The sequence below is a fragment of the Misgurnus anguillicaudatus genome, chromosome 17 (genome assembly GCF_027580225.2).
Source record: "Misgurnus anguillicaudatus chromosome 17, ASM2758022v2, whole genome shotgun sequence".
NCBI lineage: Eukaryota > Metazoa > Chordata > Actinopteri > Cypriniformes > Cobitidae > Misgurnus > Misgurnus anguillicaudatus.
Window position 1 is genome coordinate 15,959,578 of NC_073353.2, and position 14,633 is coordinate 15,974,210.

At 37.2% G+C, this 14,633-nt stretch overlaps 1 protein-coding gene across 1 annotated transcript in view; it reads left to right on the plus strand.

The window, feature by feature from the left end:
- myo10l3 (myosin X, like 3) overlaps positions 1-14,633 on the plus strand; it is a 92,636-nt gene that overhangs the window by 74,470 nt on the left and 3,533 nt on the right. The window contains exons 25-39 of the mRNA XM_073855048.1: positions 1,895-2,018; positions 2,616-2,859; positions 5,484-5,579; positions 6,220-6,313; positions 6,414-6,469; positions 8,102-8,244; positions 8,436-8,627; positions 8,710-8,867; positions 9,788-9,911; positions 10,465-10,762; positions 11,171-11,378; positions 13,133-13,269; positions 13,419-13,539; positions 13,617-14,075; positions 14,384-14,575. Coding sequence (XP_073711149.1) covers positions 1,895-2,018; positions 2,616-2,859; positions 5,484-5,579; positions 6,220-6,313; positions 6,414-6,469; positions 8,102-8,244; positions 8,436-8,627; positions 8,710-8,867; positions 9,788-9,911; positions 10,465-10,762; positions 11,171-11,378; positions 13,133-13,269; positions 13,419-13,539; positions 13,617-14,075; positions 14,384-14,575 — 2,646 coding nt within the window. The remainder of the gene's footprint in view (positions 1-1,894; positions 2,019-2,615; positions 2,860-5,483; positions 5,580-6,219; positions 6,314-6,413; positions 6,470-8,101; positions 8,245-8,435; positions 8,628-8,709; positions 8,868-9,787; positions 9,912-10,464; positions 10,763-11,170; positions 11,379-13,132; positions 13,270-13,418; positions 13,540-13,616; positions 14,076-14,383; positions 14,576-14,633) is intronic.

The following is a 14,633-nucleotide window of genomic DNA, read 5'->3' on the forward strand; positions in this document are numbered from 1 at the left end:
TCTCTTTTATCATAAACAGTTTTGATGCGTGTGCAGCAGGCACTTATTTTGACAGAACACGTGATGCGCATGGTTCACATGACGCAACAAACACATATTTTGAAAATGCAAGCAACACACATGACACTCCGAACACTTATTTTGAATTTGCGCCCCTTGGATGAGCATTCACCAGCCGCCACTGGTACAAATATCTAAGAGTTCTTAAATGAAGATGCGTTTTCTTGATGAGCAAAAATGACCTAAGAAAATAGTCTGGTTTTTAGACAAAAAAACACCCATACAATTTAAGTGAATTTGTTCTTAAAACAAGCAAATAAATCTGCCAATGGGGTACGAAAAAAATCTTAAACTTTTTTCTTAATCACTTTATTCAAGAAAAATTCACGAAAAATTTGCTTACCCCATTGGAAGATTTTTTTGGTAAAATTCACTTAAATTGTATATTTTTTTATATTTTTGTCTTATTTTTTTTATTATTTTGCTTATTAAGAAAATACATCTTGCTTTAAGCATTTTTAGAAATTTACTTAAAACAAAACAAGTAATTTTTTTGCAGTGTGCGCCAGCGGTAACGCCTCTTTTGATGTTAAAAAACTAATGTCAGAATTTACTAAAAATATTTTTTATATTTTTGTCTTATTTTTTTAAGGAAAGGATTTTTAGAAATTTGTACTGAAAACAAAACCAGCGGAAACGCCTCTCTTGACGTTAAAAAACTAATGTCAGAATTTACCAAAAATTTGCAGTAAAAAATTGTTGACATCTGAGATATCAGTATGGTTAAAAACTTTTGTTTAAGGTTGACATTTGCATGTAATTGCTCAGCTAATGGTTGTCAAATTGCTGTACTGTTGTAGGAATTCGAAAATCTACATAATTTCATAATCAATTAGTTAGTGTGTTTACTACACAACTAGTCAGTTGCTGGAAGTCCTGTAAAATTAGGTTTAGTAATATTATATTCCCCACACGCCAAATGGCTGTGCTTCTTATAAATGGATGAAACTTTTAAAAGATGATAATTTCAGCATTCTGATGTTATCTTTCAGCAGTTTCTCCCTAATTCATCTCCTTTAAAGCAATGACACTAAAACGTATTAGCTATAGATGAAAGGAAATCTGTACAAAGTAGTCCACCTCACTTGTTGACCAGCGGGGTTGGTGGAGAGTGGCCAACTAGTCGACCATATCAACATATCCCAAGTTGTTTTCTTGCAGTCGTGCATGAAGTTAATCTCCAACAATCTCAATGACTGTTGCGACAAATCACTTTGAGTGTAAACAGCATATAAGGAAAAGATTTCACGTGACAGGAATATGCATTTCAGCAGGGTTACACATTGTGGTTGTTCTGAGATCCAGTATTGCTGAAAAACAAAACGCTCAGTCAGCAAATTCTTTATAAACCTTAAACTCTTTAAACGTATGATATATTATAATAAATCCATCTGCACTTAATAGTGTATAATTTGCTTTGGATTACTTGTAGCTACTCATATTTTGCAAAAGCAGTGCGAGGGGAAAAATCAAATAAATACGGTTTGATTTTAAATCCAGTCTTTCCCCTCTGGGCATTCAGCCATCAGTCAACGCCTGTCACACCTGCTCTGAACGCAATTCTCCAACCACTTCATTGTTTTCTTTCTACGAATATTTGAACCCAGAGACCTGTTTTTAAGTTATGTTTGGGTGTAATATGAAACGTAACATGACAGCTAACAATGGGGTGACATTTGCTGAACTCATCCTCTTTTTGTTTGCATTTGCTAGTTGGGTAAGATAGACAGGTGCAGATGTCCTGTCATAACAAACACAGTGCTCCAAAGTGTATGGTATTGGAGTACTGATATCAAACCACTTTGATGTTTATTTTAATGCCCTTTTTTTGCAGTTCATTGACAGTAATGATGAGAATGATGGATATGTGGACACAGATGAGGAGGTGTCGAATTGTAGAGTGCATCTGCTAAATGGAAGTGGACCTCCGTATTTCCACAGCTACCTTTACATGAAGAGTAAGTGTGTGAACTATTTCATTTAAATTAGAAAATGACCCAATGGCAGTACATAATACTTACTGTACCACATTTCTTTCTGGCCATGGACTTGCACTTTCTTTTGGTTTTAAAAATTACCTTTTTGGACCCTATGTAATGGGATTTTATTTAATAAAAAAATTTATGATAAACGGCATGGTTTAGGTTACATGCAACATCATGTATGTGATAACTCCAACGGCCACTCATAAAGACACATTGTTTTCGTGCAAAAACTATTTGGCCACATTAAGTTGTGAAGTAAAGAAAAAGGCACCCAAGACACGTGAGTCCTGACAGGTGTTTTCTTTAGGAGACGGTTTGTATGTTTTTGATTTGAATGGCGCAAAGCTCAGATTACAGTTCAATTCAAAACATTTATTACATAGCTTTTCCTGAACAAGTTTCTTGGCAGCCGGCTGCCAAACCCAACTTTTACTCATATTTGCTGCTTGGTAATTGTTTATTTTGGGCCTTGCCTGTATAAATTAAATGAATAATTTTTATTAAACCAAGCATATAAACGGATATGAAGCCAAGGCTGAATGTATAGTTGGTTTGTATTTTTTTTCTAAGGTGGGCTGATGATTCCATGGCGTAGACGTTGGTGTGTTTTGAAGGACGAGACTTTCATGTGGTTTAGGGCCAAGCAGGACTCTCTCAAGTCAGGCTGGCTGTACAAGAAAGGAGGAGGAATGTCCACCCTGTCCCGCAGGAACTGGAAGATGCGCTGGTTCGTCCTTCGAGATTCAAAACTCATGTATTTCGAGAACGACAGCGAGGAGAAACTTAAAGGAACCATTGATGTCCGAGCGGCCAAGTAAGAACTCATTCCTCCAGATGAATTATGCGACTGGTACTGCTACTGATGTCATCTGTACCATATGATCAGCCAATGCTCTTCTGTAATGCAAGTCTATGGAAGTTCTGTGTCTTTGGTTATAAAAACAATGTTACTGTAATGAGGTAGCACAAATCTCCATAAACATTTCCCCTTGGGATGCTCTGTTAAGTTTGCAAGAAGGAGCAAAAGTAACAAAAGTTTCAATAGAGCAGCGGTTCCCAAACTTTTTTTCCTGCGCACCCCCTTCTATGTCCCGACCGGGTTGGCGTACCCCCAAACCCCACTTAAAAAAAAAATAAAGACTCGCCATAAAGACTCATGTTTTATCATGTGCAAATAACCAGGGGCCGGTTGCACCAACCGGCCATAAAGAAGTTGGGTGTAAGTCCTATGTCGGGCTTAGCTACGTCTGACATTGTGAAAAATATTTACGCCTGTTGCACCATCTGAAACTACGACTAGACGCAGCTACGCTCAGCGTAGATGATGCGCGCCCCCGTGTATGCGTTTATAACGCCATTCGAGTTTACTATGGTAAGAAACGTACACTTACTGCCGCCAGCTAATAGATGACATATGAGAGCTTTCCTCATGTTTACCAGTGCGCTCTCCCTCAAGATGCGTCACGTGCAGACCCATCAAGCACATTCAAAAAAGCCTTTACAGTTTGCACAAAAGGTGTATAATAGTTTGCAGATTCATTATAACAGCTCAAGTTTCAAACAAAATTAAATGAAAGCTTTTAATAAGTTCTCTAAAGTGTCTTTGTAAGTATTTATGTATTTTATTATAAAAATTAATTGCCGGTCTCTCTACCATGCACGAAAGCACATTGCTCGCGTGTGCCTGTGCATTAGACGCACCCATGTCTCGTCCCATTTGATTATTTCTATTTTTGCCATAGAAAAAAGTCTCTCTCTCTTGGTCCCTCTCCTCCTTCGTGACTAACAACTTTATCATAAGACGTCCCACTTGACAGTTTCCCTGATTTCAGCCAGTTAAGCATATTTATAATATGGAATGAATTGACGCGCATATAGCGGCTGCAGTGCATAACAGAAGAGCAGTGCGTAGAAAAAGACAGCAGCTGTCTTCTACGTTTCTATCAAAAACTAAAAGTATAGTTATTTTATTTAAAATAAAAGCGATTACAAAGGAAATGTTTACTGTTCATGTTTTTTATTCATTTATTGTATGGAAAAATCCCACTTAAAGAACCAGACCGCCATTAGATTTTTCCACTCGCGCACCCCCCGGTGGCAGCTCGCGTACCCCTGGGGGTGCACGTACCACACTTTGGGAATCCCTGCAATAGAGGATATTGTTTAAACAGACCTTTATGAGCACTATTTATTCATAGCACACATTTAAAGGGAAACCCACACTCCAAAAACTGTACTTAGTATTTTTGTCTTGTTTTCAGTAAAAATATCAAATTTAAGTGATTTTGTGCATAAAACAAGCAAAGAAATCTGCCAATGGGGTAAGCAATTTTTTCTTGAATTTTTTATTTATTTAGTGTTTAATAAATAAGAAAAAGCATCTTAATTTAAGAATTTTTAGATATTTTTAATGAAAACAAGACAAAAATACAAGAAAATGTTTTCTTGAAAATCATTTTTTTGCAGTGCATAGAGTTAAACATTTGATTTTTACCTTTTTGGAATCCATTCAGCTGGCGGTACCACTTTTAGCTTTGCTTAGCACAATCCATTGAATCTGATTAGACCATTAGCATCGTGCAAAAAAAATAATCAAAGACTTTGGATATTTTTCCTATTAAAAACTTGACTCTTTTGTAGTTACGTTGTGTACTAAGACTGACAGAAAATTAAAAGTTGCGATTTTCTAGGCAGATATTGCTAGGAACTCTTATTCTGGCGTAATATCCAGGACTTTGCTGCTGTAACATGGCTGCAGGAGGCGTAGTGATATTACACACTGCCCGAAAATATTCCTCTGCCATTGAAAGTTACTAAGGGGACTATTTTCGGCTGCTGCGTAATATCATTGCGCCTTAGTAGCCTACACGATTTAACTAAAGAAGAGTCCAGTTTTAAAAAGGAAAAATATTGAAACTCTTTGGCTATTTTTTAGCGTGATGCTAATGGTCTAATCAGATTCAATAGATTATGCTAAGCTATGCTAAAAGTGCTAGCGCCAGACTCGGAGATCGGCTGAATGGATTCCAAAACGGTAAAAATCAAATGTTTAACTCTAGGGGAGCTGGAAAATGAGCATATTTTTTAAAAAAGTGTAGTGTCCCTTTAAGTGAAGATTGTATAAACTTACAGTGTACACTACAGTCTCCAGGCTCACAGAATCACAGACAGCAATATATTAATAATTGTAAAAGAATTTATGGCTGGTTGTCTCGGACTTTATTATGAACATAAAAATTAGGATTGGGTGTTTTTTGTAGTTTTGCATTATGATATGAGTGTGTATTAGCATGATTTTTTGGGCATTTGACATGGGTCGGACCTGGAAGTGGTGCATAACGTCAGACTTAACAAGCCTATTAGCTGTTTTTGCCATAAATCTTTTATTTTTCTATGTTTTTGAGTTCATAAACTGATGTCATGTGGTGTAAATCACAGGGAGATTGTGGACAACCACGAGAAGGAGAATGCACTAAACATTGTGACCGAGGACAGGACGTACCAAATCTATGCAGAATCACCTGAGGACGCTAGGTACTTTTAAACTGTATATACAGTATACAGAAATGATGTATCTATGTAACATATGTGTTTACATTTATATAGTTTATAAATAGATGTACTGTATATAGCTGTCAAACTTGTCACTAGCACCCCCTTGTGGTATATTTTACATTTCCTAATGGATACATTAAATGCATTTGGTGAATGTTGTTATTCAAAGCGTCTTGTGCTTTCAGTTTGGATTCAGTTTATACATATAGATCAAACCAATACAATAAAAATTGTCAAAATATGTACCACAGCTGTCACTGGAGCAGTAGGCTTTAAAATGTCCTAATATGTACCATTAGCTACATATATGAATTAATTTGGTACAAATATGTACCTTTGAGAAACTATATGTATCTGTTGAGGTACTAATAAGCTCTCCTTGCTACCAATATGTACTTCTTAGGTACCAGTATGAACATTTTAGGTGCAAAGGTGTACTTTTGAAATGGTACTGCCCCAGTGAAAGCATTTTTCAAACATTTTGACAGTGTGGGATCAAACCCGTGATCAGGTGCACTGTTAACTTTTCCAGTTAAGCCAAAGAAATGTTTTGTTCCATAATGTTGATGAAACACTTCACAAAAGTTTAATACTTTGTGTCTGCATGCTTGTGTTGTAGTGGCTGGTTTAACGTGCTGAGTCGAGTCCACTGCGCAACACAAGAACAGCTTTTGCAGATGCAGCATGAGCAGGCCAATCCCAAAAACGCAGTCGTGAGTGCATGTCTTTATATACTGTACAATGCATTCATGTGCCAGCTACTGTGGATACTTAAGTGTGGTGTGATATTTATCTGTGATTTTTCATCTTTAGGGAACACTGGATGTTGGGCTTATAGACTCTGTGTGTGCCTCTGATAATCCAGACAGGTAATGCATGATGTCACCTTTATGTAGTTCTGTCTACAAATGCGAAGACTCGAGACAGGGATAGTTTAATCCAAAATGGAAATTTTGTTTTAATTTAATTACAAAACTGTATGATTATCTATATTCTGAGCAGCACAAAGATTATGTTTTGAAAAATTCCTAAAATGGAATTGACTGGAAAACAAACATTTCAATTCATATTCTACAAATTCGCAAAGCAGCTTTACAATTAATACATTTTATTACAGACAGTATAGACATATTAAAATAAGCATATGAAATATATAGAATACATGGTATTACATTTACATAAAAGCATTTTGCAGACCCATGACCTTTTACGCTGCTAATGCAGTCCCATAGACTTTTGGATTATTGCAAAAATTTTTATCTTTTAATATATCAAAATAATAAACGTAAGGCTACACTAAAGGGAAACATAGAGGGAACAAACTTCGACAGAACACCGACATGTGTGAAACTCTATACGAATGCCACCTAGTGGTGATTGCTTTTCTTAGACACAGCTGTGTGTGGATCGTCTAATGCACACCACACAACTAAAATCTCAAAATCTGTATGAACGGAACAGGTAATGCACGTGCGTCACCTGATCCACAAATGCACATCCTCTTTTTTGCATGCACATATTGTGAAATAAGGATATAAAAAATATAACCACTGAATTTAAAAATATGTCTCTGTTTGTACAAATCGATGGACATTCACCCAAATATTCAATTTCGTGGACACAAATTGAAAGACATTTGTTTGGTTCATTTATTAATAGTTGTTTGTATAATGCTTTAAACTGTCTCAAAGTGCAAATAAACAGAACACAAGCATGTCACCTGATTCATAAATGCACATCTCCTTCTTGCATGCACATATTATGATATTTAAATACAAAATAAAACATTTTTATTCCCATATATGTCTCTCATTTAAATTCGGAATTTCACATATTTAAATTTCAAGACATTTGCACGTGGATAGTAAAATACATTTGTAACTTGCATCAAGTTCACAGATAAATGTGCATGTATTTGTTAATTATTTTGAGTCTAATTTCAACCCATAATTAATTACTTACAATTAAATCGTAAGATGCAAATAAATGATTTTAAAATAAAAAATTAAATAAAACACTTAATAACAAAGTAGATATTTACTAACAAAAGATAGATTTTATTTGTTCAATCTGCATGTCATGTGACCATTACACATCACTACAAAAAAATGACCAGATGAAGGTAATAAAAACGATAAAAATGTAAAATACCACTGTTAAAACTTTAAAATGAATGAAAAATAAGCAAATAAAGTTCAAATAAATAAATAAAAATAAATTTTTAAATATGCAAATGTGCTATTAAATTATTTAAATATTTCTCAGGGGGTACTTCAAGTAAATAATTTAGGTCAAGGAGTTCCAAATTTTTATTAGATGTATTTTAGGAATACTACCATTTAAAATAATTGTCCGTAGGATTGTTAAAAAACTTCAAGCAAAAATGCTATACCTGTAGGTAGCAAAATAAGTATGACTCAAGTGGTATCGTCCCAATCTTCTGAGGCGAGTTTCTGTTTTTTTAATAGTATGTGTTATATCATACAATCTTTTTCTCGTAGGCCCAACTCATTTGTTATAATCACTGCGAATCGTGTGATTCACTGTAACACTGACACACCAGAGGAAATGCATCACTGGATCGGCCTCCTGCAAAAACCCAAAGGAGACTCCAGAATAGACGGCCAGGAGTTCATAGTGAGAGGTGAGTTAGACTTTTCTTTACAGGATACAGAGATTTACCAGATTTACCAGCACTGTATTGTGTACAGTCACGACTTCCTGTTATCTTTACTGTAATGTAAAACAATGTTACGGTGACTAAATGCACACAGTCATAAGATTTACCTATATAAATACTCTGATAAATGTAATTTTTCTCACTATTTGTTTCAGGTTGGCTGCATAAAGAGATGAAGACGAGTGGGAAAACATCTCTCAAACTAAAAAAACGCTGGTTTGTTCTGACCAACAACTCACTGGATTATTACAAATCATCAGAGCGCAGTGCTTCAAAACTGGGCACGCTGGTGCTCAACAGCCTGTGTTCTGTAGTTCAGCCCGATGAGAAGGTTTTCAAGGAGACGGGTGAGTACAAACTGAAAATTATATGCATTCTTGTATCTAAATACATATTTTACGAGTTTCCAATGTTTCCTGTTTTCCACAGGTTACTGGAACATAATAGTCCATGGAAGGAAGCATTCTTATCGTCTCTACACCAAGCTACTGAACGAAGCCATGAGATGGGCTTCAGCCATTACGGCGGCCATAGACAACAAGGTTCCTATAGAAACACCAACCCAGCAACTGATCCGAGACATCAAGGTAAATTCACCCTGAAATGACTTTGTAACACCTGTGGTGTTCATGATGTTCAGCACAGCTCGTGGCTAAGATCTTGTATAGTTTTTCATGTTAACATTGATCATATTTCAGTTATTGAAGCCGATACCTCTCCAGTCCCAGCAGTCCCTCAGGGTGAAATACTGTAGTGTTAAGTGAGGTACACGGACGAGTGTTCTGTGTGGTGTTTACTCCAACTGTTTTCTCTGCTTTCTCTCTGCTCATCCTGTATCATTTTTGGGTGCTTCTGTTCTACGTTTTTAAAATGAATTTCTAAGCTGATAAGGACCTTGTTGAGGTGGTCGGCCATGCATCAATACATGATTTACCAGCTTGACCAGTTAATTATTATGAGTTGTTTTTAAAGTGGGCATAAATCTTTGGTGTCCCCAGAGTAAATTTGTGAAGTTTTAGCACAAAATAGCTAATAGATCATTTTTTATAACATGGCAAAATGTGCCTTTTTAGGGTGTGTCCTTTAAAATGCAAATGAGATGATGAAATGCAAACACTGATTACCATGATGGTTGTTTGTTGAAATTGAAACTCAATTGTGCTGTCAATTATTTTCTCTCTCTGCACTAAATGGCCGTGTCGTGGTTGGATAGTGCAGATTAAGGGGCGGTATTATCCCCTTCTGACATTACAAGGGGAGCCAAATTTCAATGACCTATTTTTCACATTTTCTACGTTGATAGAAGCACTGGGGACCCAATTATAGCACTTAAACATGGAAAAAGTCCGATTTTCATGTTATGTCTCCTTTAATTGGACAAAAACAGCCAAGCTATAATAGATTTGGTCACCTTTGTGTGCTGTGCTGTTGCCTTCTGTGATAAAACGTTGTCTCATGTTGAATGTATAAAGTTTATAATACAGTCTTGCTTGTCATGGTTGTGCAGGAGAGCAGTCTTAATGTGGAGGCTGTGGAGCAGATGTATTGGAGAAACCCCATCCTGAGATACACCCAGCACCCACTGCACTCACCCCTGCTTCCTTTACCATACGGGGAGGTTAATGTCAGCTGTGAGTCCCTCCTTTATTCTGCTCTGTTCATAGAGTTCCTGTCAAATGTTTTTATTTGTTATTTAGATACGGGAGCAATATACACTCACCTAAAAGATTATTAGGAACACCTGTTCAATTTCTCATTAATGCAATTATCTAATCAACCAATCACATGGCAGTTGCTTTAATGCATTTAGGGGTGTGGTCCTGGTCAAGGAGGTCAAACACAGCATTAGTATGGTGTTCCTAATAATCCTTTAGTTGAGTGTATAATACTATGGCTATAGTCAGGAATGTTCTGACCTAAGTACAAGTTTATCTGGATCAGTATCATCTGTGACTTGGTGTTGATTAACCAAATATATTTTTTACTTTATTTTGTAAAAACATCAGCATTCCAGAATAGTTTAGAGCAGAAATAGCATTGTGAGATGAGATTGTTCTTCTCTTATGATGATTCAATGAAGCACATAATTTTATCTGTGAACTTTGTATTGTTTGGATAATATATGTATTCCCTTTGCATGTGTCTCTTTTCATCTCTGTCTTTATCCCATCCTACTTCCTGCAGTGCAAAAGGAAAAGGGTTACACCAGCCTGCAGGATGAGGCGGTGAAGATCTTTAACTCCTTACAGGAAATGGAGGCTGTGTCAGATCCAATGCCCATCATTCAAGGCATCTTACAGACATGCCAAGATCTGCGGGCGCTCAGAGATGAAGTCTACTGTCAGCTGATCAAACAAACCAATCACGTGCCCCAGCCCAACAGCCTCGCAAACCGTGCCCATTGGCATCTGCTCACCTGCATGAGCTGCACATTCCTGCCCAGCCGTGGCATTCTCAGATACCTCAGATTTCATCTGAAGAGGTGTTGCATCTACCTTCATAGTGATTATGCATGTCTATTTATGGGGCAGTTTCCAGGAGAGGGCTTATCCTAGTCCCAAACTAAAATGCATGTTAATTTTGAAACATCTTGCCCTTACATATAACAATATCATTGCCATTGATTTGTCTAATATGCTTACATATGTTTGTAAAAACGACATAAACGTCCTTATATAACTTAGACCTGGTCCTGGATTAATCTTAATCCTGTCTGGGAAATTGCCCCTATATTATGTAAAAAAAAATAATTGAAATTTGTGTTGTTTGGCAATAATAAAAGTTTTAATTTTTGATAATGATTACTGGGCACACAGTGTGTTTTAACTAAAATATTAAGCATAAAGGCACAGAATAATTTGCTGACATTCTGATGTAAATCCCGTTTTAGGATAAAGGAACTATTCCCAGGAACAGAAATTGAGATGTTTGCTGTGTTTATTGGAGAATCACTGAAAAAGACCAAGACAAGGGAGTTTGTGCCATCGCAAGATGAAATTGTCGCCCTCCTGAACAGACGGGAGATGACAACCACAGTTTACTGCCACGGTGGAGGTTCATGCAAGATTTCCATCAACTCTCACACTACAGCAGGAGAGGTAAAAGATTTACATTTGGCAGACACTCTTATCCAAAGTTACTTAAGCTAGGTACACACCAAGCAGACAGTCAGCGGTCAGTTCTTCCGAATTTTTAACCAATTCAGCTTGTGGAATCGGCGGTAACCCTTGTCTGGGAGTTGGATTATTCTGATTGGCTGTTCAGCATAGCAAGCCAGCACACAAAAATAAAAGTGGCGTAGCAAGCAAACAACGAAGTCAGGAGGGAACGCACAGAACACTAATCTAATTTCTTAGCTAATCTTTCATTCCAATACGTAAAATATTTTAAAAGTATAAAACTGTATTTATCTAGGCTTAGATGAATAATAAGAGTTCTGTAAATGGTAATGACATATTGTGAACCACAAACGCGTCTGTTTCCTCATTCTTATGCAAATCTCGTGCATGCAAAAGACGGTTGGAAAACTGGCCAATCTCAACATAACACCAACCTTGACAATACAGTCAAGACGTACGGCCCCAATATTAAATACACATATAATAATATATATAATAATATAAATAATATTAATTACAAAGTTGTTACAATGCTAAAATCAAAGTCGTGACTGCTGAATTAGCGAAATATGCTAGTTAACGCTATATGCTAGCGTTTAGGCGAAAGTTCTGCTATTGACATTACAGTTACGTTTTGCAGGTCCATACAAAAAACCCCACAAACTTTCCACTTAGAAACGTCCATTAACAATCTCTAAATAATTGATAATTCCTTGAATTCTGTATTTTCGTCTGATACAGGCTTAAACATATGGTCTGTTTTGCACACACACAGAGCTACTGAAATGAGCCGCTCTGAGAAACAGCCAACCAGAGCAGAGCTCAACATTATTATTCATCATGACCTTTTCAAATATAGTAATAGTAGACCATTGTAAAACCGTTTCTGGATAATTTTTGCACTTAATAAATAAAGTCACGTACCTTCTATGTAGATATCAGAGAACAATTTAACATATTATTCAGTGCATTCTTTGGCACCTTTATAAAAGGAATGTATCACAAATCCATCTTTGGTGAACGAGATTTGTGTGAAATTGGTAAGCGAGTGCTGCTTTGTCTATTTTTTGTATTATTGCAGTCACTAGCTCTTCAGGTTTCCCGTTTTGAGTAATAAATAGCCTACCGACTACTGCCACCTGCTCGTATGGAAATTTATTTTACACAGGCGCAAAACTGATGTGCTACTTGCCCGCCATCCTTTTAGTTTAACAGGGCAACGTTCGACCCAGAAGCAGCCAGCACGTGGGTAATGTTGTTTGACATTACAGTCTGCACTACTTTGTTGGCGTCAGTTTGGTGTGTCCCTGCCTATAGTTTAAACCAGTATATATGTATGTACTCTATTCCCTGGGATTGAACCTATGACCTGGAGTTGCTACACAATGGCCTACTAAGTGAGCCTACAGCTTCTGATGTACATAATTGAATTTTAACTTGTAAAAGTTAACAGTTTATCCAAATTTGACCAAAATTATTCACAAGTCACTCTAAATTCATTTTTTGTCTTTTATGCCACAACAAGTTTTCTTTACTGCATGTATTTCTTTTGGGCTGTGTAAAAATAAAGCAGCTTTTTTGTAGAGTCTGAAAAAATAATGACAGATTTGTGTGTGAACTGTTCTTTTAACCGATCATTTTTATACAGACCTCCTCAATAGCTGTATAGTGTTTCTCTTCATCAGTGTTGTCTCATGCTGAAATATGCTGATTGAGAAGTGTTTTGTTTCTAGGTGGTAGAGAAACTGATCCGTGGTTTGGCTATGGAGGACAGCAGGAACATGTTTGCTTTGTTCGAACACAACAACACGATCGACCGGGCCGTGGAGAGCAGAGTGATTGTGGCCGATGTGTTGGCCAAGTTTGAGAGGTACATTTACACCACAATGCTACAGATATTCACTCTCATGTCTTCGCTTGCTTGTATTACAGTTATCATGCAATAATAAAATACCCCCAAATGTATACATTTAGTGAGAACTCCAGAATAAATGTTCCTTGTGTTTGCCTTATTCTTAGGCTGTCAGGAAATGAGGTGGAGGAAGATGGTCCTTGGAAACTTTACTTCAAACTTTACTGTTTCTTAGATGTGGAGAGCATGCCGAAAGAAGGAGTAGAGTTTGTCTTCATGTTTGAACAGGTACTATACGGTTTAAACAATAAAGAAAATCTTACAAAAGTAGTCAAAAAGAGTAACACATTCATTATGATCTCCAGGCCCATGAGAGTTTGATAAGCGGTCACTTTCCTGCCCACGAGGAGACACTTCAGCACCTTGCTGCGTTGCGCCTACAGTACCTGCATGGAGATGCGTCACGGGTACACTGGAATTTGGATAGCATCTACCCCACCGGCCGTCTGCGCAACCGCATACTGCAGTTCACCAAAGCAGGAGGAGCATCAGGACAGTCACAGACTCTGGAAAGGAGGAGGACGAGCTTCCTGGACGGGACCCTGAGGCGTGGGCTAAAGACGGGCACTATGAAGAAACAGCGCAGCATGCAGGAAGAGCAGATGCTGGAAATGTGGATCAAGGAAGAGACGTCAGCCACCAGAGCCAGTATTACGGAGAAATGGGGTCGACTGCATGGCGTGGATCAGCACCAAGCCATGGTCAGATACATGAACATCATTAAAGAATGGCCCGGATATGGCTCAACGTTATTTGATGTGGAGGTAAGTAGATATTTAATGAACCAAATGTAAGTAAAGCGTAAATGTAAGTGCATTGCTCTGTGGCTGTTTAAGTTTAAGTGTACATTTATCATCTGTCAGGAAAGTTCACATAAAACTATATCACACAAGTTTTAGTGTTTAGGTTTTGTTTAACTCCCTAACCACAAGTATTAGCAGGAATAACAGTATAATCAGCACCAGTAATTGTGTAATGTCTCTGTAAATGAGCCAAGAAATAATTTAGCGTAATGCATCTGATCTGAGATCAGGTTTTTTAAGAATTGTTGTTTGTGTGATTTGATGTGGAGTGTAAAGAAGGCGGCTTTCCTCATGATCTCTGGCTGAGTGTGAGCGCAGAGAACGTGTCCGTGTATAAAAGAGGCGAAGCCAAACCTTTGGAGACCTTCCCCTATGAACACATTGTTTTCTTTGGAGCTCCTCTTCCTAGCACATATAAGATCACAGTGGATGGGAGAGATATGTTCTTTGAGACACCTCAGGTAATCAATTTCCTTTTGATTTATATATTATGAGAAAAAAGCATACAATAGTGTTGTA